Source organism: Charadrius vociferus, unplaced genomic scaffold (genome assembly GCF_000708025.1).
Source record: "Charadrius vociferus isolate BGI_N301 unplaced genomic scaffold, ASM70802v2 scaffold60, whole genome shotgun sequence".
Lineage (NCBI taxonomy): Eukaryota > Metazoa > Chordata > Aves > Charadriiformes > Charadriidae > Charadrius > Charadrius vociferus.
In genome coordinates this window covers 621,066-648,475 of record NW_009646524.1, presented here as the reverse complement: position 1 = coordinate 648,475, position 27,410 = coordinate 621,066, and the positions used below count along the sequence as shown (strand labels likewise).

The following is a 27,410-nucleotide window of genomic DNA, read 5'->3' as shown; positions in this document are numbered from 1 at the left end:
CCTGTAACATTCAGTTCTCCTTAGGTTAGCTGTTCACTGTGTAGACAAGTCCTTAGAAGCTGTCTCATGTTCCCAGGCACAAGGATTTATAGTCCTTTTCCAAACCTGCTTTGTAAGTCTGTTAAATCTATCATCTCAGAAAGTGTAGAGCAGTTTTAATGGTCATTTTATGCTTTTGGCTTCAGTATCTTGGCAGGCTAAGTTCCACCATTGACTTAATGTAGTTAACCTCCCAAAATTAACATTTAGATCTTCTAACTTTACACTTCACTGAATAAGCCTACTACAATAGCAAAGAAACAAAAGGGAACGCAGACCACAAATTCAAACTTTCTTCCAGTATTAATCTACAGACTTTGCATCCTTTTCTATTAGCCTCTTTCCTACGGAAAAGCATGCCTTTACAAGTAAATATTATTCCATTTGTTCTGACTGGTTTTCAACTGTTTTTACAAATATGCATCTCTAAAATGTGGAGAGCTGGAACTAAGAAAAGCTACAATATTCTGGAATATAGTTCAGTTCAGACACTTCTCAGGGAGAGCATCGTAACATTCCAAAAGGTGTGGCAGATATACCGAGTTAACACACAGAAGCTAATAAGCAGCTCACCCCTGACCCATATTACACAAAAGGTACTATCTAGATACAGGTGGAAGAGGTCCAGCATTCTATAACCATGCCTCTGTCATGTTTAATATGATGGGTTATGACTCCCCACACACAGAGAGGCACAGAAGCACAACGGCTGGCAGGTGAACCCCAATAACTTTTTCAGAGAAGTTACCAGAGAAGCCATGCCCTGCCCTGACACAAGGGCATCAGCCCCATGGGTGGCACCCACCAAGTGAGTCTGCAGGAGAAGCTCTGTCTGCAGAAGTCATCTCACCGACTGAGGAGGCCACTCACGGTGTGGGGCTGTTTGAGATGCATGGGAAGAACATTCTGGGATTGTACGAGAGTTGTTAGGTGATGTTTAGGGGAGGAACTGAAGGGAGGGATCAAGGTGGTTTGGGGAGGAACAACTATGGGAAAATAGAGGGATACGGAGACAAAAGAAGGTGGTCACAGGTAGAGAGGTCGCTGGTTGGTGTGCCTGGCCATGCCCTGCACCTAATCAGCATAGTCTGTCCTGTCTTCTCATTAAATGCTGTTTCTAACCCTTTTTGTGGGTGTGGTTTCCACTCTGCTGCAGGCATGTGTGCACATGGGTTTGTGAGTGCAGCAACTGAAGCAGGACCGCAGGTCACCGTGACCCATGTGTTCACGGCGCCAGCAACCAGAGTGACAGCTGTTGTGTGACCCCCAGCAAACATCAGGCTGGACTCACTGGCATGCAAAGTAAGTTGCCTGGAAGTCATGTGCGCATGCTTCTCTGTGAATGAGGCACCTGGCGGAGATGACTACTGGAGGGACCAGGAGGTCCAGGATGGCTGCTGGACAGACCGTGGGTGCTGGGGGTCCACCGGGAGACCTAGGCGGGGAAGGAGTGTGTATGTGCGTGTATGTATGCACATATACATGTACACAGCCACACACACACGTAGAAGTATACATATATATGTATAGACACACGCATTCCAACTCTCAGACCTTCATCCTGCTCAGACAGAGGGGACAGGATGCTGCAGCAGCTTCACCTCTACTCGGGTACCAGATTCGGAGATCCCTAACATCGTTAAACTAAAGCTTTCAAACATTTGTCTTTTTTTTTGTGAATGCTTTGTTTTTAAAGATACACTAAAATCAGTCCCTACCTGTTGAGCTTTCTAAACCATAGCAAAGTTACTGGGCTCTACACTGACTTTTGCTTTGTCAAAATGTATTAAAAGGAAGCAATTTTTTTTAATGCCACTGTTCTATTTAAAACACACGTAATGATTCTTTACAAGAGCCTTGAAAATGTACCATCTACTGCTGCTTTCTCCAGTCCATAGACAGACACTGTATATGAATAAAAGACACATTAAAGTTTGTATTCTGCCCGCAGTTTTCATATCTTTTTTCCTTCTTTTGGGAAGGCTGTCTAAAACTGAACTGTCCTGTACTAGTACTTTCAACCAATCTAGTTGAAATATCTGGATACACAATTTGCTCTCTTTAACAGTCATGAGTGAGGGAAATAGCCTTAGTTGGTGAAGTATAAAAATCTGACACTCAATGACTTATGTCACTTAAAACACTGGAAAAAGTGAAAGTTTCCTAGATAAACTGCAGTTAGTCAGAGTCTGGTCCCATACTAAGGGAGGACGGTGGTGGATCATAACTTAGTCATTAAAGAGACACCAGCTTCAAATTTTAAGAAGTGAAATAAGAGTATATGTGAGATCACTTCCATAACTGGGTTAATTATTTACTGACTTGGATTTTTTTTTTTAAAATGAAATTATCCTATTAATTTTGTAAGAACTTTAGGCCACAAAAAAAAAAAAAACAAAACCACACCCACCAAAAAAAATCCCCACCACATTTCATATTTATTGATTTGAAACTTCTCTTTTTACAACAATCCATGCAGCTACAGTAGGTAGTAAGTACCATGTTTTTCTAGTTACTCAAATGGATATAGGGAGTAGGATGCCTTTAAATTGTGGTTGACTTCATCTTCTGAAAAGTAACAGTTTGGCTAATTCCAACCCCAGAAATCTCCACACACATAAGAATTTAACTGCATAAGAAGCAATCAACCCAGATCAATCCTGACACACAGGAATACATACAGTTTTATTGTAACGTGCCCAACAAAAAATAAAATAAAATGAAATCACCATGTGTGTTCAGTAAGGTTTGGATCCAGCTACCTTCAAAGAAAAAGGCTCTGAAAAGACATGCTGCCTGCCCTTTACATTGGTTGCTTATCTATGGGTTGTTAACACCATGCTTGCTTTCTTTGATTACCAGAAATGATCTATTTGTCAGGGTAACGAACAGATTGTCACTTACACCAATCTACCAGTGGAAAATAGTGATGCAACAGTTGTAAGACCCTGGATAAACGTGTTGGACCAAAACTTTGGACCTCAAATTCATACCCAGCATTAGAAAAACAGCCCTTTAATATTTTTTCATACGGCAAAGCAAGTTAAGATTACATGAATAAAGACTGGAATGGGTGACTATTCACCACTTACGAAAATTCTGCTTACTTGAGTCTGTCGAAATCTGGACATCTTTTGCTGACCCTTGTGTTGACCCATCAACATCATCATCTTCATCTGTGAAAACAGAAACATTTTAAGACAGGATTCTTGGTAATTTGAACTAAGGGGAAAATAAAAAGTGTTCGTCATTTAAGGATGGTTTCCCTCAAAGAAGCTAACACAAAAGAGTCCAGTCAGAAAAGCACACTTTATTCTGCTTATTTTACGATAATAATCCATACTATAAAAACAGTATAAAAAACCCCAAACCTGCATTGTCATGTAACAACAGTGAAGGCATACCTGAAGTCCTTCTACTATCAGCTTTAACACTGCAACTACTGCATTTCATCTCTTTCTCAAGCTGCGATGTTTGCATGTGACTGAAGTATATATGGTTTCCATTAACTTTTAAATCACCAAATCAGCCCAGGAATTGCAGTAACTGCGTTCCAGTCAGAAGTATGGGTATTATATAAATAACTTTCATAACTGAAAAATAGATCTGCTGACAACCAAAGAGAAAGAAATCCCTGCACTCCAGAAGAGGACTTCGACAGCAGCTCAACACTCTAGCTAAAAGCTAGGAGCTAACATGTCAGATATCACAGCCTGCAAAATCACACATAAAATACTTAGAAAATGTTAAAATAAAAGCTACTGACATTTACATTTGCTTCTGTGAAGATAACATCTTGACTGCTTTCTCATTCCTGACACTCAGGTCCATACAGGAAGACAGGTGCAAATCCAAAGATGACAACTTTATCTTCTCTAATGGTAGCAGTAGTGTGCAACATAAGCCAACCCACTGAATACCGATCGTATAATGGTATTCATACTCTCACCCATTGAAACTCACAATCAGTCTTGATTGGGATGCAGTCAAAGCTCCCAAAAGATATAAGCCAGACAATATCTTTATAAAAACTATGCCTTGCAGTTCAGGGAGAAAGGAGAAAATCAAAGCACAAAAACAAGAGAGAAAAAAATAAGATAAAATCAGCAGAGACAGACCTTCAGAGCAAAAGAGGTACTAGGGAAGTCAGAGTCCTAACTCAGGAAAACCTTCCAAGAAGCAGAACTGCAGCATGTCAAGAAGGGTACTTAGAAGGAGTCCTAAACTGGAGACAAGGTAACTTACTGAATATTTGGGTAACACTCCAAATGACTACAAGAAAGACCAGCATAATGTTTCTGGGTTGGGGTTTTTAAAATATAAAAGAAGGGTTGAAATACTTTCCCTGTTATAGTTGACAGACAAACAGATTAAGTTTCAAATTGGAGATGAATTTAGACAACACGGTCTTGGAACACCCTGAAATAAAAGGAAGCTGAATGCCTTCTCAAATTTCACTTCAGACAAAATCAAATTAAATAAAGAATAAGTAAATACAACAGTAAAAAACAAAAGACTTCCTGATTGCTCCCAACCCTCCCCTTTGTCTAAGTTTACACAGGAAGGAGCTGACATCTTTCTTTCATTACTCTTTCTCCTTCACTCTGTATAGTAGGTAAATTCTACACTAATAGCATCTTGAAACTATTCCAATTAAGTTCAATGACTTCTTTTGAAATATGCTGAGATAGGAGTCAATTGGAGGAAGGGGAGATAACTGCTCTACCATTGCTTCCCCTTGCTCGCCCAAGAGTTTTGAAAAGCCACTTTCAGCACAGAGTTGTTCACTGAATGTTGGCCATGAAGCTCAGCATTTGCTCAGTGGCAAAAACTAATCTGGACAAATGATCCCCATTTGGGCAGCAATGATGTGCTCAGTTCTCTGTCTCAGACAAGTCATCTAGCACTTCCCAACCATAAGCTTGGGAAGAGCTGTGCTGCAGCAGTTAACTCATCCAGGCAACGGCCAACACTTCTTTGGTACTGAGGACCAGACTTTTCACAATCTTGATGCCCATTGTCAGCTGCGGCAACAGATGAGCACCCTCTGTGCATGCCGCGGTGTAAGGACTCTGAATGCCCATGCTTGCATGATGTATCCTGCAGAAGTGAGGACAGATGTGCTAATTATCCTCCAACAAAGCTGAAACGCTCCGTGGAAACATCCCTAACTGTGCATGCAGTCTTTGAGATCTGCCATCTGGAGCCTAAGCTTTCCCCCAGCAAAGCAGCAGCAACTCCCAGGGCAGATGTCCTGAGCTGCTCCATCATCAGAGGACCTTCAAAAACATCCTGAAGAGTGTCAGGGAGCTGCTGGACCTGTGACGCATCTTGGTAACTTTTGGCACATGCTAGAAGCTAATGGGCTTTTGAAAGAAGATGCAGGTCTGCTTTGTGAACATGGGTAACAAAAGAAGGACTACCAGGCCAGAGCACTGAGCTCCCTTGATGTGAAGTGATGTGAGAATCAGTTTAAGGCAATTCCCAGCTCTGCCTTTAAGGAAGAATCTGAGCAGAGGGAAAGAACCTCCACCCTGGGAGGCTGCTGCCCACCACGTGATGGGGAGCTGAGCCCAGGGAGCAGAAATCCTCACAGACTGACAGAAAAGAGACCTGGTGCTAGAAAAGAGATTTTGCAGGGTGTTACTGTATTTCATCTGGGTATGTGCAAGCTGAGCACTATAAAAACGAATTCTGGCTTTCCAAATGTGTTGGGTTTTTCTCATTGTTTTTTATGTCCCATTAAAGCACTGGAGATGTTATTACTGAGTATTTCCCCTTCCCCTCCTGTCTGTTTCTGACCACCAGCTAATGACTGATCTGCACTGCATTCTCTCAATTCAAAGTACAAGACATATATTGTAATTAAAGGAATGCAAAAAACATTATTACTTAAAAGAACCCTTGACTATGCGTAACACAAACTTATACCCTCAGCATATAGCCAAAGTCCTGAAATGGAAAACCTTCTCTTCTATCATGTAAAATAATGAAGGAAGAGACTAGAAGATGCAGCTACAACCTTGGAGTTTTTCACTGAAGGTGCTTCAAGTTCCATTTTAACTTAGAGGTGATTTAAGAATTAAAAGAGGAAAAAGTTTAAGTCTGACATATTAAAAGAACACACCACTGTCTAAAAGATAAACAGTTAACATCAAAAAAAAGCACACCCGAAGAGGCTATTTAAAAGGTTTGTGATTAACTTCTGTTAATAATAATACAACTTTATCTTCACTTAAGCCTTTGTAGAATACCTAACAATAAACCTGAATCAAGGTTCACCATCAGTCTTCCAGCAAAACCAAGCTCATCCAGACTGTTTATTTCTGGTATTTCTTACGTTGGAAGCATGAGAAACCTCCATGACTTTGAAGTATGTGCTGTACTTCACCCTCCCCCACCAACAAGCAATTTCATTACAAATTAAAATAACTCACTGAAAAAAACATGCCAACCAACAAAAGCAACATAACGCCTCCTCTCCTGCTTCACACTTTCATAGGTCACTTCAGAGTAGTTAGGTTATGTAGACTTAGGGTCAGGCAGTTTATGCAGTAGCAGGACTCCCACTATAGCTTCTGCACATGAGAATGCATGGCTCCTGCTAGCAACCAACTGCCTTCACCCAAACCAAACCTACATGTTCAAAGCAGAAAGTTCGAGAACAACCTGTCAGGCTGAGAAACGTGGAGTTGCAAACATTTAACTTCCTCAGCCTATATTTTGCCTATCTTCTATTTGTTTTCCACAAGAATGTAATAATCAAAATTTAAATTAGAAAATACTTCAGTGGCTTAAAAAAATTCTCTTGTTCCTAAAGAGCTGCTACACAAACATACTCTAGATGGCAGCAGAACATTACCCAGCACAGAAATCTTAAAAGGGCAGATGCTAAATCAAAGAGACAAATAAAAATATCTGTATATACGATATGTCAAACAAAAACCAACACATATATCAGCAAGTGTTTGTAGTAATGATAACACTAATCTGCTAAGCAAATTTTTGGATTTTAGGTTTTCACTTTCTGCATGCTTGCTATTTAAATAACAGTTTTCTAATTGCCCTGCACCAGTAAACAGAATTTTCACACATTCTGCATTTAAAAATCTCCATCCTGTCCCAGAAATAGCAAGCAGTTACAGTATTGCCACAAAAGCCAGTGAAAATCAGCAATGATATGCTTCAGTGAATTACAACGTTAGGTTAAACATGTTCATCGATTAATTGCATTCAACTGTGAAAGTTTTTACCTGATTCTGTTTGCAAGTTTTCTGATATTCGAAAACAATGCAGTTTGCTGAAGTTGCGAGAAAATAACTGCACACAGCTTGGAGGAAGAATCATATTCCTTAGTCTTCCAAAAGTACATTCTGGTGTGACAATTATGTAGCAAGCAGCATGAGCCTATAAATAGAAGCATCCATTAAGAACTCAGTGAGATACAAAAAAAGTAAATTTGTTTATAACAAAATATGCACTGGAATTACAAAACTCAGGCTAGGACGCATATAGACCTTTTGTAAGTCATTTTTATGAAATGAGTGACCCATTTTTTACACTAGATTTTCATTTGTTCCATTCAGTTTTTATATGAGCAATAATGGGAAGCCTTAACATGTGACGAAACTCCAAGTACTACAAACTTGCTCTATTAAAACCGAAAGGTTTTTATATAGCTATGTGGAGAAGTTTAACGTTTTAGTCTCAAACCCTGGATCTATATGGATATTTACTGGGGGAGGTGGGAAAGGTAGGCAGGTTATACTGAATAGCTTGAAAACAGCAATATCCTCTTACACAGCTGTACCCACTTGCAGATTCAGAGATAACTCTGTCTGGAGTTTTCTTCCAAAACATGACTGTCTGGTTTCTGCCTTTATACGTATACGAGATCTTCTGCCATTATCGAATACACGTACCTTTGGATGTGTTGCCATATAGCATGTTATGTATCTTAGACCGCTCTCAAAGACAGCCTGTCCCACCTCAGAAATTACGAATCAGATTAAAAACACAAACCCCACCATATTTTAAAAAAAATTAAATTATTCCAATCATACCTGAAATACTGAATAACTTCAGGTTTCATTTTAAATTATGATTACATAGAATACCTCATCTTGCATTAAGTAGCAAATGAATGATTTATTACATATACTTTTCAGCTCCCACCCCATCCGGTGCTACTTTGCACTTTCATTGTATTTCAATAAGAAGTCGAATTTAGTGGATGGATCAATTGCTATCTACACAGCAGACTATGTACCACCATGTGAAAAGCTGCGACTTTCAAGAGGATTGTTGAAGTGTACCATCACGTTGCACGGGAAATAAACACGCACCATGTAAATGGAAAAACACAGAAACCAATACTGACAGCTTAAAACCCCAACCCCACAGGTTAAGAACTATTCTACACTGAAAGAGGAATAAACGTATTAGAATGGTAGTCTTTGACTCTGCAGAATTCATGTGATTTGAAACAAATTCCCATTTTACACACGAAAAGTAACTGCAGGCTTCTAAGCAGAAATCTATAATGATTAGTCTGTGTTAAATTTTAATTCCATTGGATTTACATGAAGTTTAACTGTGATTTTGAGAATTGCTCATTTTAATAACTAATTAAAAAAAGAAAAGGTTAAAAAAAGAACAGGTTTTCCATCTAACTCAAAGAGATATGTTTATTTAAATAAGTGTATAAAATAAGTGTATTTATGAAGTGTATATGAAGTATATTTCTAAAGTGTACAAATAAAGTATGCTTACGTAAAGTGTTAAAATAAGCATGTGCATATATATATATGTATATATACATACACATATGGTTCCGACAAATATACACAACAGGACAACATACCAGGATGCCACACCATTCACATCTCATGCCAGAGAGCACCTCAGAAGAGCCACAGGTTTTTTTGCAAACTTCGCAACGAGCACTGGAAGAAAGGTTTCCCTCCCTCCAGTGGTGGTGATAAGTATCCTGAGGGAACACATCATGACTTAACGTTACACAAAATGGTACAGAAGCATATTCAACCTAACTTTAAAATCAGCAATTCAAACAGGTCTGAGGAAAAAGCAACACAGACAAGGACCATCAAGTATTTTCTCACTATAAACGTGAACCTGAACAATCTTACATTTCACCAAAACAAGTTTATCAAACTATCAAAAAATTTATCACCTACTGCTTTTTCTTCACGGCCCACCAAAACCAACATTCTTTTTAAAAAAATAAATCCTGAAAGGTCAGTATTATGCATGTATTTTACAGTAACAAGCTGGGCAGTTTCGCCTCAGACAGACTGCAGAAAGCTTGAGGAATACAGTAACGTTTGCCAGGGATGCAGTGCAGCCAACACATAAAAGGAGAGTTCCATGCCAGCTTCTGCAATGCAAGTTTTTAGATAAGATGCTTGATTTTAATTTTTTTCTTTTTAAATAGGATGTTGTATACATCACACAGACTTTTCAGCATAGCCTCATTAAGTATCATGAATGGAATGTGTCAGAGTTTAAGTTCATCTCGCTATCTTCAATACACTCTGAAGCCACACGTTTCCTTTGCCAGCCAATAAGCAACAAAAGTGCTTTGATAATTGGGAGCATACAAAAGAAAAGGCCAAGACTCCTCCCCCTCCTCTAGACCATGTTTTCACACCAAAAATGCACTTTCACATCAGCACTTACGTGGTCCTGGTGCCCGTCCTGGTGACACTGCCGGCAGTCACTGCAAGCAAACAGGATACAGTCTGTGTGCACATGTAGCTCACAAACTAAAAGCATGAAAACAAGAAAACTTCTTTAAGCTGGAAACCCCGGGGTTTTTGCAGCTCCTCCCTCCCTCTCTCCCTCCATCCCTCCAATACTCTTCCACTACCTTTTTGCACCACCCTTTCTTTCCTTCATGCTCTTTTCTGTGGAGCACAGCTAGGCAACAAAAGAAGTTTATCAGCATTGTCCTGCATGTTGCTCTGTTTCCTTTGTGTTAAACTGATGCAGCAAGTATAAGGAAAGGGTGAGCTAATTTTGCTCATAAGCACTTGCCATATTTCCTCCAATACAGCAAGTTAAATTTGTAAAAATCATTTGTCTTATTACAGCCTTGTCTCACAGTTTCACAGGAACCGCTGCCTACTCCAATATAACCATGCCCGAAGTCTACTTTGATTTAATCAAATCCAAAACAAAGCTGAATGTTAGAAGCATTGACAGAAAGACACAAAAGTTCTCCTCCCAAATCCAAATACCACTAAGTCTTGAGTGTAAAGTAATGGTCTTCCCAAAGCAATACTCCATTGCCCTTACAAAGCCTTTTCCAAACACTACAGCAGAGCAAGCAGGCACTTGATGCGAGGGTTTGAAACAGCTTTTCTGCGGGACAGCCCCTCTCTCCATCCCTGTAGCTCTCAGAAGCACAGGGAAACAAAGAGATGAGGTGCATTCGAGTCACCAGCAAAGCAGGGGAGGCCACTGCCCCCGAAACAGCAGGACGGCGGCAGGGCTCCCCTCCTGCTCGCAGCCGGGCGCCCCGTCCCGCTCACGGTCCCATGGGCACCGCAGCAGGGGTCGGGGCAGCTATCCCCCCCCCCCCGCCTGCACCGGCACACCGGCTCGCTGCGTTTGCGCAGTGATGCGACGCAGGCTGACCTCAGAACGTGCAACATTGACTGGAGGATGTCATCATCCTCAGGGAGACTGCAACAGCAAGAAAGCACGTTTCACTCAGGAAATAAATCCTTTTTATTGCCAGACGACACTCGATGGATTTAATTTTAAATCTGACCAGAATAAACTGGTATGTTAAGTTCAGAGAAGATTTGTTCAAGCTATGTCTGCATATTGTAAAACACCACTTCATTGTCATGAAAATAATCACTTTTTCAGCACACTCTCCTAAGTATGCCTAAGATAATCTTCCAAAACACCTGTTAGATACTGTAGCTGGAAGAAGTTTCAGTGAAGCCTATAAAGTTTTAGGCAAGTTTGGTTTTGGATAAAGTATTTTCATTATTTAAAAGCTCACTTGAAGTATCACATGTGAAAGAAAAGAGAATCTACAAAAAAAAAAAAAACCACCCAGCTAAAATGCTATGCTGCGAAGGATCAGCCATTAAAAAAACCCCACAACTCAAAGACCTCAATACCTAGCTTTGAGCTTCATTACTGCGAGAGTTAGGAAAGTTCTCTATGGACCTCATAAACAGACATGCTCCTCTAGCTGCTTTTGAAAGACTTGTGTATACAAGTACTCTGGGAAGGCATCTGATTTTTTGCCGAGTAAATAAAAGTAAAGAGGCAAGCGTCAAATTCTTCAAATATTTTCCTTTGTTCTGCTCAAAGAGGTTATTGCTCCAAGCACATCACAAAGATCTGAAGACCGTAACCTGAAGACTGGAAGATGGCAACTGCATATTAGCCACATTATCTGAAAGTATCATCTTGAAAACAGTATTAAATTACATAGAGAGTAATACCTTATTTTGAAATCACTCTCTGGGTTCTTGAAAAGGTCATCAGCACTAACACCGTCTTACTCTAACCCCACAGAAGACCATGATCTACCACCCCAACAAAGCAAAGCCTTTTAACAGGGCTTACTATGTCAACCACAAGCGTTCAGGTACGACTCCCCACACTACGTGTCTTCACTGAGCTCAAGAACCTCTATACATGGTGTGACAGAGTCCCTCCACTGCTCACATTTTCCATAGTCAAAGATATAACAGGAATATTTTACAGTTTTGCCAATTCAGCTACCAGGCCTTGAGCAACACCCTCGCTAGTGGTAAAAGTTTCTGTAGACCAAATTACGGCTTCAAGGAATTAACAAAAGTGTTGTGTTTTTTATCACTAATTCTGCTAAAACAGGCACATACTGCCCTTTGCTATACTTTGTAAGAACAGGGAGGGTTTTTTCCCCCTTGGTTTAATTTGCATCTGCTGCTTCTAACACCAACTCCAACTCAGAATTAATGAGAGAATGTGTGCATGTGGAGGGCGGGAGTGTCACAGGAGTTAAACCCTTAAGATAGTGCTCCCGTTGACAGGAAAAGTATCCCACTTTGGTATGGAAAGATCAAGTCAAATCAGGGGGTGTACAAAAAGAACTTTAATCTTTATCAGCCCTTCCATAATCTACACAGCTTTTTAACTCACAACAGAATGACAGTTTCGTTCAAGCTAGTCATAAAAGTGTTGTGAATTCTTTTGTAATTGCCAAACCCCCAAGTTGGTTAATTTCAGATATATCAACTTGGCAGAATAACCCTTAAAATGCTAACTGCCTCCCCCCCCAGTAAATTGGCTGCTCCCAGTTGATGCTTAATAAGAAACATTTGTAAAGAACCCAACACCAAAAAAAAAAATGTTTGGGTTACTCCCTTTCCTCTTTTTTTCTTTCTAACCCTTCTTCTTGGAAAGAAAAGGGAGAGCAACTCCCACCATCATGAATCCAGGTTCCACTGTTACCAGTGGATTCTACAGCAAAAACAGCTATCCAAAGCACATAGTAATTGTCAGCAGAATTTGGAGTCCAATATTGTAATTTTTGCCAATGAAGTGTAAGTACTTATGTCACCAGGGGTTAATATACATGCATGCTCATTTATGAGAACAGGTGCCCCACCATGCACCCACAGTGTTTAGGACTTGTCTGAAGATTTTCAACTGTCTTTCAAGAAAATTTATCCTACTGTAAGACAGAGTCCAAAACATATTATTTAAATTATTTTAAAAGTACATCTAATGATGTCAATCGTTTGCTTAAAAAAGGTAACTTCATCTTAACCCTCTTTTCTACCTTAATTATGGCAAAGATTCCAGGAAAAGTTCTTAAAATTTCAGTATCAGAAGAGAACATCATAACCAAGAGCAGGCTTGCACTATTAAGCTAAGTCATTAGAAGTAAGCAAAAAAAGGAAGTAAGTTCAAAATCTCCATCTGGATTTAAAAGCTTTACAGATTAAAACAGCTGACTTCTAAAACAAATTCTGAAAGTGTTTTTGAAGGAAGAATCTTGTGCATTTTATGAACCTCAACTGCCCTTTTTAAGCTACATTTCAGAAAAATATCGGAGAAACAAGTTGTAGACTTATTAGTATTCAGAAAACACGATAGCAAACAAGTCACACCACACAAAACAAGAAAACTGTTTAATCCATGCAAGGCACACAATTCAGAACCTTCACTGAACCAGAAAAAAAAAAATGTTTGGGCATTTGTAATACCTAAATATAACATGGGATTTCATGTGTTTCTTGTTTAAGAACACTTAAATGGAAACGTCTGAAAAAATAAATATTCCCTTACAATGGATACAATGCTAATACAGTAGAATTAAGAGAATAAGAGTATGAAAGCAAAATTTAGAAAGCTTTAACTAAAATAGATCACTAAACTAAAGCTACTTTCAAGAGCTAAGAGGACATAGCTAGTGGAAATTTTCTTCTCAAATTCTCTATGTTTATCTCATGCCACACAAGTTCTGAGGCTTATTAAGACAGATCATCATAAAAAACTCTGTGGTATCTGCAGATCTCAGACCATCCCACCAAATCATCCAACTCACATGGTAACTAGATTAAGTGACAGATTCCCACCAGTCAGAAGAACATAGTTTAGATGCATTATGTAACTCACCAGACAAAAGCAGAAACAAAACCACTGCACCATTATAAGTCTAATGCCCTGATCAAGAGAAATGTTTCACCTACACCTACACATAGGTGACCATATAAAAGAAGACATTATATTTAGCATAACAGCAATTTTGAAAGCATCTCGAATCCCTACAGAATTGGCTCATCTCTCAGTAGACTCTATCTTTTTTATCTTTTTTTTAAACAGTTCACAGGTAATCACAGGGTGATTTCTTTAATTACTGTTTTTTCAGAGAATCCATGTCAGAACACTCAGAGCAGTATTATTTTGTCAAATAATATTTTCAAATATCTTTCCATTGAAGGCACCTCATCCCCATTACAAGCAACAGATATCTGAGACCAGTAACACATAAAAGTTATATTCCATTCTGTTGTAGAAAGGGCGAAGTTTTAGAAACATGAATACCTGATGATTCCCTGTATCAAAAGCTTCCACTGGAAACAGAAATAAACTACCTCAACAGGAGAAGTCTTTCTTTTGCCATCATAGCTTCTCATTCTTTGTACATCTCAGCATGAATTCATTGCACACCATCAACACCATAGACTTGCTCAAAGTAAATCGGAGGAGAAGAGCGTACGTGTTTGACAAGTTTCTGTTTTATTGAAGTTTATTGATTTATTATTCCTTAATTTGAAGTACATGTTTCCACAATCAATGAGTGGATGATAAACAACCCAAAAACCTCTCAAACACAGTAAGTGCACGCGTGTGTGTGCATACCTCAGAGGTATGCCATGTAAACCAAGTGTACATTACTGCATAACACATGGATGTCTATACAAGTAGGGGTTTTTAAGTTACCTTCACATCGAAAGGCAGGTGACTCTAGTGACTTTCTGCACACAGTGCAAAACTTTCTTTTGTAATGTCCTGGAGGCCCAAAACAGTGTGCAACTGGAACCTGCCAACAAAGAATGCATAAGACATCATCAACCACAACTTTCAAAGTGCTAGCTACAATTCATAGAAACTTCTTTGTCATGCAAGACAGGACAGTATATACAACATAAACTTCAGTAAGCTTGAGAACAAATCTAAGGGCAAATCATCCTTCTAAAAAAAAAATTCATACTTAGTTTACTTCAAATACTTTATTTTAAATTTTTTTTTTTATTCTTCAGTTTTAATATGTAATGTATATATATTTAAGTGTCGGTCAGCTGCTTGATGATTCAGAGTGCCACAAATTGAAAGATTTCCTTTGAGTTCAGTCCCATGCAACTCACCTGGAATCACAGTTTCTCTCCTAAGTACTCTTAATCAAATCAAGGATGATTAATAGCTGCACATGTACATAAAATACCCTAAAGACAGACTGAAGACAATTTTTACAAGTTCAGCGCTGCCACAGTCCAGTACTATTCACATGCTTTTCACCTCTTCTCCAAAGAGAGCCCAGCCAACTGGCTGATCAGGACAAAGGCACTGGTCTCCCCCCACCCCGAGCTTCAAAGCCTGGATGGAACAGAGACGCAGCTCTTGAAGTGCATCCATACCGAGGTTCATGTTAACTGCAGGTGGAAGATGATGCATTTTAATATCCTCTTGTCAAGAGCTGTACCAGCGGTTTTAACAAATATTTCTAGTATACTACTCACTTATCCTAAAATGGTAGAGTTTTCTTCTTGTTCAGCGATTAATAATGAAGACTGGACATGACAGTATCAAAAGAACAAGAGAAGAAAAGGCGAAATATGAAGAATAAGAAACATACTTGAGCTTTACACTTGTTCTAGAGACCACTCTTCTACAAGACACACACTTTTATTAAAAACTGACACTCACATTAGAAGCAAGAATCATAAACGCATCTTTAAAATTCTCGAATCCAAACAACTTCCATAAAAGTTTGACAACACTTAGGTATTTAGCTTTATGCTTCTCATATGCCCTTCCTGAGACGATAAACATATCAGATTTATCTTCTGGTTCTTGCATCACAAAAAAAAAATAATATTGCCAGTAAAGGCTGACAAATGGTGTGAAATGAAATTAATCATTCCTAGTAAAAAGTCAGAAATAATGACTTAAGATACATGTAGTCATTGAGAGCTTCTTTTCCTCTCAGATGTACTAGTAAACAATCCTTCCAAGATATTGAGCAGGATTTGAATTTTTCTCATTGCATATTAGGGTGTTCCTGAGAACCACTCGCAGCAAATCTGACATATACTGGGAACACAGAATTTGATGACCCAGAAGTTGCTTCCAGTTATAAAGGTCTAATTCGCACCAGTGTTCCTGCCTCTGAAAGTGTGGGGACAGTTATACTAAACAATCCCATATCTCGAGCATGCAGAATGAAATACATGAGATAAAGTTTTGCCTGATATAACAGAAGGAAAAATGAACATTGCTGGAAGTTTAATCAAGAAAAATCACTAACCCCCAAACTGCAAAGCACGTGGTTCTTCCAGTCCTTCTCAGAATCTTTGGGAGGTTAAAGGAGGATGAAGAAAGGTACGAAATACGCCTGTGTTCTCAGACATGAACAAGATCATGCACAGCTGAGTCACCAGCTCATTGCCCCAGCAGACCATGTTGTCTGGAGGAATCTTTGGTCCCTGACTGACCAGGAAACTGCCTGTCCAGATCCCAGGCTCCCCACCACACTGGGCTGCCAGCCAGCCTACCCAAAGGATTTCATATCAGTATCTCCAACATGACATGTTACAAAACATCCTTGCCTCCAAAAGCTTCAAATTTTTACTTTATGGATGAGCTTGGGATTTAAGAATGTAGACAAACCATGCTTTGGGGTCCATCTCCTACTCCCATCAACCCAAACAGAAATTTCATTCTCTACAGCCCTCCAGCTCTAATTGACACAAAGCTCATGATTGGCTAGCATTATAATTTTATTTTTTTTTAATCAGAACACTCTAGTCATATCATGTATGTTTATAAAAAGAATCTATACCCTTAGGGGAAAAAAATCCTGGAGAGCCTGGGGAATCTTAATCAAACTATCTCATATGGAGTTCATTGCTCACAATCCCTGCCCACTTTTCTTGCACTTTCATGCTACTTCTTCAGGGGAAAGAAAAAACCAAACCTCCCTGTACAGTAGCATACAAGTTACCTGGCTCAGCTATTCTGTGGGTGAAGTGCCAGACCTGTTTTCTCACACTAGCCACTCCAAAATTAAAAGTCCAATCCCCATTCAGTGGGAGAAGGCTACGTGCCCAAAATTTGTCCTACAGAATGAGTTTCAGTGCAGAAAGAGATAATGAGAATGGTGACGTGAGCACATTCCCAGCCAGAAACAGCAATTGCAAGGAGTACTGAAAAGCCCTGGTGGGATTTTTTCAGGAGAGCTTTTCTGCACATCCCAACCTGTCTTCAGGTTTCAGGTGTCACCTTCAAGTCGCCTGCCTGCCCTACTCCCACCACAGCCCTGGGCACAGCGGAGCCAGCTGTCCCCAGGGCAGCAGTACTCCCCTTGCGATCAGATGCAGAGGAGACCTCCTTTAGCTCTAGAGTGGTGAATAACCTGCTTTGGACATCCAGCATGAGCATCCAATCCCCTCAGCAACCCGTGTTTGAAACACAGAGAACTTTTCTTTCCCTGGCCATGAGTTTGGCTATTTTATCTTACATCTGGAGTAGAAATACAGGCTTGTCATTATTGTCACAGAAAGGTTTTGCTGAAGAAAAAGGACACTCCATAGATCAAAGCAGAGTTCTGTGAAAAACAGTGTTTATTTTGGGAAAGACTGTGAGAAAGAACTTCGACAAGATTTGAACTTATTCAGGGTCTGACTGTACTTATCTAGAAGACTCAAGGGAAGGAGACTAAGGCTGAATTCTGCAGTTGTTCAAGACTCTGATGACAATCCTCTGAAGTCTCCAGTCACTGCCAAAAAGAAGGGAAGGGAACAACTTGCTGATTGAAATGTTGGGTGGAAAAAAAAATAAAAATGTGTTCCTTCTACTTCTGCCTTTGTGAAACAAGCCAAAGAAACTTTGTTTATTATAAGTGGTCTTTCTAACTTGCTTTAGAAGTGACAGGTATAAAACTACAGCAGAGCCTGGTGGGAAGTGGGATGGGAATAAGACGGAAAAAGAAAAAAGGTAAAAGAGGAAGTACAACATAAAAAACTCATTAATCACAGCATGGTTCTCCCAGCAGCTCTCTACATTTCTTTTGTTGCTGAACAAGTTCCAAGCACTCAATATATTTAAAAATAAAAATAAAAACTCAGACTGGGAAAGCCAGTGAGGCAGCATGTCAGAATATGAAATGTTATGTATTATTCTTTATGTCCACCTGTAGAAGTACAGCAAAGTACAGATACATAAGGCGCCCTACAGAAAGTTAATAATTCATGAAAGTTTAAAACTGCTTTTCCAATACAACTACTTAAATTACTTTATGCAAACCACTAAAATCAATTTCCATAGAAAAATACAGGAAATTTCTGCTAGTAATACCATTAAATGACATCTAAGTGCCCTTACAGTATTGATCAGAAGCCCATCAATAGAAAGCATAGTGGTAACACTCCAGCGTAAGCTTCAGAATGACTTTGCACTCATGGACAAGATACTCTTAGTTCTTATTTTGTTTTCTACCATCTGTTAAGAAATCCAAAGCATTACAGAATGTAACACATTTCTGTAAAAAATGTGCAACACAAGTTCCCATCAGCCTGTAATAAAATTTGATCCTACAGAAACCTAAAACTTAGATTCCAACCCTTTCAGTGCAATCTGTGCAAGTGCACAGCAGTTCTGCATCATACAGAAAGAACACCAACAAACCACTCAAATTCCAAACTTTGGGAAAAAAAAAGAAAGGATAGAATTATTTTCTTTATGTAGTACCTTTCAAAATTGTTCCTCATCCTGAAACATCACAGGGTATCAAGCATGTGGCCTACAGCAGATCATGAATTTAAGTGCTCTTCCACTAAAGTAGAATCACTGCATACAGAGCAGGCCAGATACCACCCAAACCCTCTGGTTTGTGGATGGAGTCAGGTCAGGTCAGGTCTTACTGGTCTGCAACCTTCTGGATAGCTCAGCAAGGAAAAATGCAGCTCCAGGAGGGCCTGTTCTTCACCCAACTGCAGCTGCTCTTCTACCAACTCAGGCAGAAGAAGGTTCTTAGCCTGAATCCTGAGCCAAAGACTTCCAAGCTCAAGGGGGAACGAGAGAAATACAGATATACCAAATGCCAGAGTAACAGCTGCTGTCTTTGGCAGTCTTAAAGAACAACCTAATAAAAACTTTTCCTAGGCCTGTGTCTAAATATTATTGTGCCTAAGCATCTCCCTCCCCATCATATCAGAAAGACTCGCACTTGGCAGGACTCCGTAAAACACACCGGAGAGACTGAAAAAGCAGGGCTGTAGGACCTACAGTAGTGTGGGGCTGAACAGCTTCCAAGTAGGAAAAGGCACACAGAAATAAGGATACAAACACTCTCAACAATAGCAAAAGGAATTTCACTTAAGGTCACTAGTTTTCAGTTCAAAAACACTGTGGCCTTTTAACGATAAGCACAACCAGCTTGGAAGCAACCATCTTCATGAAATGCCCAGTAGAGTCACACAGGGTCTTTCACCAAGGCTGCTCTCAACATAAGGCCAGAAAAAAAATTGCTGATACAAATTTAAATGGCGTTTCTGAAACAAGAACATCTTCTGTGGATTCTGATGTTTCCCGTGCAAAAGTACTTCGTTCTAATGCTCTTAAGGTTCACTCTGACACCAAAAAACCTTTGCTCCAGAGAGGTAGATACGGTGATCCCATCCAAGTACATGCCATGATTATTCGTTCCAGCTTAATTAAGTGTCTAGACTACACCGTCTCTGAGAGAAGCTGACAACTTTTGTGATTCAACTTTTCCCAGTATTGACATCTTTTCAATTACTTACTTATTACTCAGTAATCACAAAGAACCCTTTTATTTGCTTGAAACCTGTCTGCTTTAGTGGCAAAAGATTTCTGCAACTTAAATACACTGCATGCACTTGAATGCACTCCGTTTCTACTTTTTCCTTTTAGGGAAAATGCCTGTTAATTACTTGTCAGCTGTGTCCAAATTGGCATTCTTCCTTTGAGCACTTGATGTATTGGTGTTAAAAAGCAACTTTAAGTACACATTCCATATGGAAATTCTGAAATTAGGTAAGAATACAAAGCTAAAAGGTGTCTCAACATATCATAGGACAGGAGAGACAAGAAAATCAAATACTTAGTTACAAAAAATTTAATTGGTGCTAATGCAAGGGAATAATGCATACATCCATATGCAACATTACCATATCTAGGAATTTTTTCTGCATCTTACATATCCCTGTGACAAGACATTAGGCCTTACCTACAGGCCCTGAAGAACCCTTTGTGATAGGAACTATACAGTGAATTCCATGCCATTTCAAATCCCAAATATATGATACTTCTACTAGAAAATGAGACTTGTATAAGAGATTTCCATTGCAATTCAGAAATGCTTGGACTAGCATTTTTTGTACTGGAAAGCATTTTTTGTACAGTCACTCCTTGTTTTTATTGCTACAGAGGAAATCAATGTCCATCGTCTTTTATCAAGATAAAGATTAAGTATTAAAAGAAACAAACAGTGACATCCCATGCCACTTCTGAACCTGAAGAGTCATTGATACAGCTACGGGGCTCGTCTGGGAGTTCATAGGCTACCAGGCAGCTTGCATCAAATTTCAATAGAGCATAATAAGCTCTCTTGAGTTCATGAACTATGGGGTGCCAAGCCCTTCCCTTTAACCTCAGGGTTAAAGGGACTATTGCTTTGGGGAGGAAAAGGAGGAGACCTTGATGCAGTGCCAGGGTTACCAGCAAGCAGTTTTACACCTCATTTGACTTCTAAATTATGGCATGTGGCTGCCACATTCCAAGCAATTGCCTTGCTGAAACAAGGCAAGTATGGGTCAAGTAATGAAGAACCAGAGATGGACCTTCTCGGTTAAGGTGGTCAGGGCTATTGAGAAAGTACTCAAGTGAAATCACAGAATGGTTTGAATTGGAAGGGACCTTTAAAGGTCATCTTGTCCAACTCCACGGCAATGAGCAGGAACAGCTTCAACTAGATCAGGTTGCTCAGAGCGCATTCCAATCCATTATCAGCGATGAGGCATCTACCACCTCTCTGGGCAACCTGTGCCAGTGTTTCACCACCCCCATCATAAACAATGTTTTCCTTAAATCTAGTCTGAATCTACCCTCTTTAAGTTCAAAACCATTGCCCCTTGTCCTATTGCAACAGGCCCTGCTAAAAAGATCAGCTTGGGACCCAACCATTGTTAGGACATGCTCTGAAAACAACCCCACACCAGCAAAGCCTCTTTATCACGGACAAATAAAAGGGAAGAAGAGAGAGAATAAACAACTTTCTCAAACTGGTTTTTATAACACATAACATGAAAGAGGAAAAATATTAAGCGTATACTTTGTGAGTCAAGTTCACATTGAAGACCTAATTCTACTGCCACCACCATCAAGAAGATACAACAAGAGGGGCAGGACAAAAAGTCCCTTGATTGATGCATGCCAAATATACAGAATTTGAACATGAGATGTAACAATAATATGCCAACCAGCTTATTCACAGACATTGCCTGTGGCGAGGGGGTTGGAACTCAATGATCTTCAAGGTCCCTTCCAACCTAATCCATTCTATGATTGCATTTCAACCTGTCTTCTACAACAGTCTGCTGGGAGAAGCAGTAACAGGTCAGCAAGCATTCACTGCAGCATTTTTAAACTCATGTTGAAATAAAACCTCCAACACTTGCAACTACCACCAAGGAATGATTTTCCAATAAGGAATTTTGGTGTCTGTCCCCGTCCCCGTCCCCCCCCCGCCCCTACTCTCCAGAACTCCCACCCAATCCAACTGCATCAAATTCTCCTTACCAGCTTGTCAAGCTCCTTTCCATTTGCTAAAATGTCTACGAGCCATTTGCAACAACATTCCTTAAAAGCCAGTTCTCTAAGGCTCTCACACAAAAATCCACCAGACATTTCTGACAGCTGAACGAGATAGGTGGATTTATTATTACAAGGCAAGTGATGCAGTAACCAAGCCTTGATGGTCTTTGTCTCACACTTTGTTGGAGCTTCCTATTACTTCTTGGGCAGGGAAAAGAAGTAGGGAGAGAAAGTAAACAAAAAAGAGGTTGTGTCCCAGTACAGAAGTCCTGCAGCTGCAGAAAAAATGAGATGCTGCTGCTGTGTATACAAAGTATGAAGTGTCCAATACTGAACAGATCATCAGAAGGGGGGTTGGAGGACTTACCCTAACCTGAGTATCCTTTTTCCCTCTCTTCTGCTTTCAGTGCATGTGGAACTGACCCAAATAACCACCTGCACACAGCTGAATCCAGCAGCCAGCGGAAGAGATTCCGGTCAGCAGGCATGGGCAACACCTGCTTGCCACAGCAGAGACCTCTGCGAGCACCACAACCTTCCCATTCACTATGACAACCCGTGAACACAGCAGCTACCCACGGTCTGAACTACAGAGCCAAGTTTTATTTTTAGCATAGGAAGCTTCAGGAGAAGCTGATGACCTAAACCAGCACTTTTCCATGCTAAACAACCTGGCTTTAAGATCAAAAGCACACAAGAAAGTTTCACGAGCAGCCTATCAGCCTTTCTTGAAGTGGAAATGTTTAGAAACCATTACAGCAATGCACCAACACAAGAAGAAGGAAAAACAAACACAGCAAATGCCTAACTTCGCTAAAACCACTTTTAATGTACTCTCATTTCCATTTACTTTTCAAAGAGCAATTACATAGAAAACACACATGAACTTCTATGGCAAATCTAAGGGGCAAAAAACTTGTAATACAGCTTCAATTCCAATCTAACACAGGAAAATAAAACTTCACATTTCACACCAAATCAAAGAGGTTTTGTTTTCACTGTTATTTTGGTTTTTGTAGGGTGTTTTGCGGGTGGGGTTGCCTTTTTTTTGTGTTAGTGGGTTTTAGGTTTGTTTTGTTTTTCTACACATACCTCAGACTACGCAAATACTTATGGGAATGTAGGGGAGAGAGGGTTTGAATTTGGAAAAGTTGCTGAGACCTTACCAGTGAAACAAATCATATCCCTTGCAGATCCTAAAAACACAAACTTGTTCAGAAGACTGATCCATGAAGTTGTTTTGAAACTTCATGAACAGGATCCGCTGTCTGGAATACTAAATGCAGGTGATAATCGTTAACAATAGTGCACAAAAATTCTCAGAGCAGCCTTAAGAGTGAGGTCACAAATGAGCTGAGGCTGGAGCAGTCGCGGCATGCTTATGACTCTGTGGGCCTTTACTTGACCCTGGGAAGGAAATCCTACTCTCAGGAATAAAAGTTTCCATGAAACGTCTGCTGAAAAATTATTCTCTGACAGTTTGACGTAGTATCAAATGACACACACTCTGATGAGCTTTAACAATTGCCATCTTCTCTAGATTAAATCCAGGGTATTAAAAAAAAAAAAATATCTGATTTCTGTAATACACTGAATATTGACATACTAGAAGGAACTATAAAAAAAAAAATCCCACCAGTGTTCCCTCCTACTTTGGACCTTTTCATAAATAAATAATAAATAATCTGAAAGGAGAGCAGGGAGATTAAGAAAACTTTCCACACATTCTATAAACGATTAGAATTTGTTTTTTGCTCTGTTATGTTTTCTAAGCAAATGCCAAGTTCAATATTTACTTCGACAGAGCCTGCACACAAAACGATATCTCCCATATGGCAGACTTCATGTGCACAGACCAGGATTAATGCAACTTGGATGACCACGTTAAGGACAAGACTGCCCAGAAATAATAGCACTATCCAGTATTTTCAAAACATAATCATTATAGCTCAACACGGATAACACACAAGGCTCTTTGCAGCTAAATACAGCAACACTGAACTGCAAACAGCTTTGAGGGCTGACACCACCACTCCGATAAAGCAAACTCTACTGCACAGCAAGGATAGTTAGATTTTACATGTAAACAATAAACAATTAGATAAAATTCATGTCTTGGGGCACGTAGAGAATGGTGACTGGGAAAAGAACAAAAATACTACACTGACATCCGTGACTGATGCAAGTGGAAACGTTAGTTAAGTTTGAATGCAGGATTTTTACCATACAAAAGCAAAGGAACAAATACTATTTTGAACAATGAATTACATTTAGAGCAAATTCACAAAAGAAGCAGTCACAAAATGTTTACAACTCCAGACACTCTGAATTAAATGAATGTGTCCCAGTTGGATATGTACCATCCCCCCAAAGGCCCTTGTAAAGATACCTATATCATCTGACTCATCGTTCCTTTTCCCATGCCACAATGACTGATCACCAGCATACTGAGACAGTGGAAGATGCTAATTCTTAGTAATAGCATTTCTCACTGTCTACATGTCCCTTTACTGTGGGTTGTAAGTCTTAGAACAGCATTTCTTAATATTTCACTGGCAACTTCAGACACCTTTTTGCCACCTAAGTTATACCTGTGAAGATAAAAAACATGTGGAGAAGAAGCAGTGTGCAGCAAAGCGTAACAGCATCATCATCTAGGCAAAGCAAATTTAAGAAAAACAAGTGGCTAATTTTTCTCTATCGAATTCCTGTAACTCAAGTTACATATTGTTTTAAACTTTCCCATCTCACCCTCTACATAGGTTTCTACAATACAAAGGAACTTGTAAAGCTTTTTAGGATACAAAGAAGGGTTCGTGTCACAGGTTCCCAGGTCTATACAATGTGCTCCCATAAATGTTCTTTTAGCTAGCAAAGTCTGTAATGCATGATTCTGATTTCACAGCCATGTCTCATTTGACTTTTGCATATGGCTCCTTAAGGTATTTGTAGCGTTCTGCAACTTCTCTAGTAAGTTTCTCATCTCCCTCTTCCCTTCTTTTTTTTCCTTTTCTGTCATCCTTTCCCAAGTGGATATTACACTTTGTTTTGTCCTCAGTTTGGCTTCCTAATAACTTAGCTGCATCCTACTGTCTTCTTTAAAGTTGATTGATCTTTCACACCCTTTAAAAGCAATCTCTTAAGCATGAAGTCTTGTGGGAGGAAAAAGTCACAGGACACCTGAAAGCAAGTGCTTTATTAATTACCAAAATAAATAAATTTGATTTATTACCAACAAGCAAATTCTTAAGATTCAGCAATCAACAGAGACCAAACACAGCCCCTTCACTAGGCAGAGAAGCTTTAGCATTTTCCCAGTGAGATGTAATTGCTGTAAAAAATGTGGTGGTGTACAGAGTTCTTCTTTAGTATGACACACTCTGTGGTATTCTCAGAGCACTGATATCAATCAGTCATGCCACTCCATTACTGAGAAGCTTCCAGGTAATGACACACAAGGACATCTAGTAATATTTAAAGAATGCAAATGACTGCTCTTCAAAGACAGACTATCCACAGTTGCCCATAGCAGGGACTTTTTGAAGGAAATGTAACTTTGCCTTTAAGCAGCTATAAAACCCTCAGTGATGACTAACAGAATTGATTTAAGCGTTACAACATTAACAAGCCACCACTGTACTACACCATGTTCATTGGTGATAAATTTGTGCTATTTACCCAAGAAAAGAGACAAGGCAGCATGTGCTTACTCACCCTTACAAGGCTGGGGGCAATACATGAGCACGGTATCTTGACATTCTTGAGGCACTTTTCATGAGACATGAAGTTGCAAACTGCAAAAATAAAATAAGAGCCATGAGCAAGTATTCACAAACATGGGACTCTGAAAAACAAACAAACAAAATCATATGGAGTCAGATACAATTAGGAACAAGACATCTTTTTAATCCCATTTGCTCTCCCCTAGGTTTGAGAACGTATGTGACTCTCACAATTCTTGCAGTGGGTGAACTCCAGCTTGTTTTGCTACTAAGATTTTGGCAATGGAAAAGGAATGAGAGTTTATCCCAATGCATTACAGGCCTACAGCAAGTCATACCCTCCAACACTCCTACTCCATAAGCACCAAATGGAGCTCTTAAATTTCCGAAGAGATTTTAAACAGTCTAAAGTCCACAATAGCTCTTTGATGTAGCCAAAGTAGATAAAAGTGTTTGAAAGTGAATTACTTTACAAGCTAATGCATGTGACAGGAATAAATGGGAGAAAACACAATATTGTTACACACTGAGTGTAATGGATGAAGGAGACAAAATTAAAGGTCACTGATTGCATGCGGCTTTGAAAGTCAAGAGCAACTAATTATTTCTTTAACTGTGGAAACAACAGGTTTAGAATTCCACCCGAGCTCCACAAAGCACGCTTTCAAGCAAGACAGTGTTTGAAAAAAATCATTTCTCATGGGGGTGATATTTTCCACAGCTTCTTACCATGGATTTACATTATGTTAAGCTGTGCAAAGAAAACAAGGGATTCTTTATTTCATTCCTACCACCTCGCATTAATTAGGAACTAATAAGCCAAGCAGCTATGGCTTTAGAGTTCTCCTCCTTTCAGAATTATTCTCTACCAGTTCAAGCATGAAGCCTTACACCGATGCTCAGGCGCTGACCTCTCACGTGGAAGCACAGACCTCTCTCTCCCCCAGTGCCGTGGCGGAAGATCTCTTGCCAGTGGCAATTGTTGCTGTACACAGGAAGTTTTCGCACGTCACTGCTTTTCAGAAGCACACTGTACCAATTCCTAAGTTTCACCAGCAAGTGAGAAAAACCCCATGCGCTTCCAGCTTCCCATCTGCAGCCCACTGCCATCACCGATTGTACATGCTAGTGCCATCAAAAGCTGACAATTTTCCTCTCCTCCCCCCTTCTCCAGCTTGTTGACTCCTGATTTTACAGGAGTCCCCCTTCTTCCATGCCAACTCAAGCATTAAAATCCAGGTCCACTTCTCTGTGTAGCTTACTGCCAGGCCATGCAAAGTAACCTTTCCTTTTGGTGGCACAAGAAGGATGACCCCTTTCACGCTGGCACTCATCTTAATGGGAGCAGCAGGCTGACGTTTGTTTTTCATTAGTCTGCAAGTCAGGCAAGTCACTACTGTGTACAAACATGTTATTCATCATCCATGGTTGAACACAGAGTAATTACTGCACCGATGAAAGAAAGTGGGAACGGAGCAGATCCAAACCTTCTGCTGGGTGCTATGAAGTGTTATGTGCATCTTTAAGGTTGACAGCATTCCTTACTTAAATGGGGCAGATAAAGGGTGGAAACAGTAGGAACGGATGACAAAGCAGATGCTCAGAGCTGAAAATGCAGATGCCCAAGCCATTTGGAGGTGGTCACTGTGAAGGAAGGAGCACACAGCCCATCAGCACAGCAGAGACCAAAGAGAACAAAGTGATTGTCTGGGCAGAGCAAAGATGCACCTCCTGTTCCAGAAAACAGGTACGACCCCACACAGAGAACTGGCAAATTCTTACCACACTTACATATGTTACCACAACATGGACGTAGATGGACATAACCTACTCTCTCCTCAGGTGTCCACAGCATTTCTACTGACACTTTTAGAAGGGTCAGCTGGCTCCTGTGAAAGCAGGTCTGCAGAGACTGCAGGAGAAAAGCCACCTGCCCATTACTAGCTAGGCTGAAATTTACCACACATGCCCTCCCACCACCAGGGGACATTTGCCCCAGCGATTTCTTTAGGCAGCCTCTTCGCTGTCTTACATGTGGTGCCCGAAGCTCAGCTGAAC

General features: G+C 40.0%; 1 protein-coding gene across 1 annotated transcript in view; it reads right to left on the bottom strand.

The window, feature by feature from the left end:
- DGKQ (diacylglycerol kinase, theta 110kDa) overlaps positions 1–26,462 on the bottom strand; it is a 65,160-nt gene extending 38,698 nt beyond the window's left edge. The window contains exons 1-7 of the mRNA XM_009885338.1: positions 26,285–26,462; positions 25,345–25,424; positions 14,518–14,617; positions 9,739–9,824; positions 8,903–9,028; positions 7,293–7,446; positions 3,147–3,215 (exon numbers count right to left, since the gene is read on the bottom strand). Of these exons, the coding sequence (XP_009883640.1) occupies positions 3,147–3,215; positions 7,293–7,446; positions 8,903–9,028; positions 9,739–9,824; positions 14,518–14,617; positions 25,345–25,424; positions 26,285–26,462 (793 nt within the window). The remainder of the gene's footprint in view (positions 1–3,146; positions 3,216–7,292; positions 7,447–8,902; positions 9,029–9,738; positions 9,825–14,517; positions 14,618–25,344; positions 25,425–26,284) is intronic.
- Positions 26,463–27,410: the final 948 nt, after the last annotated feature.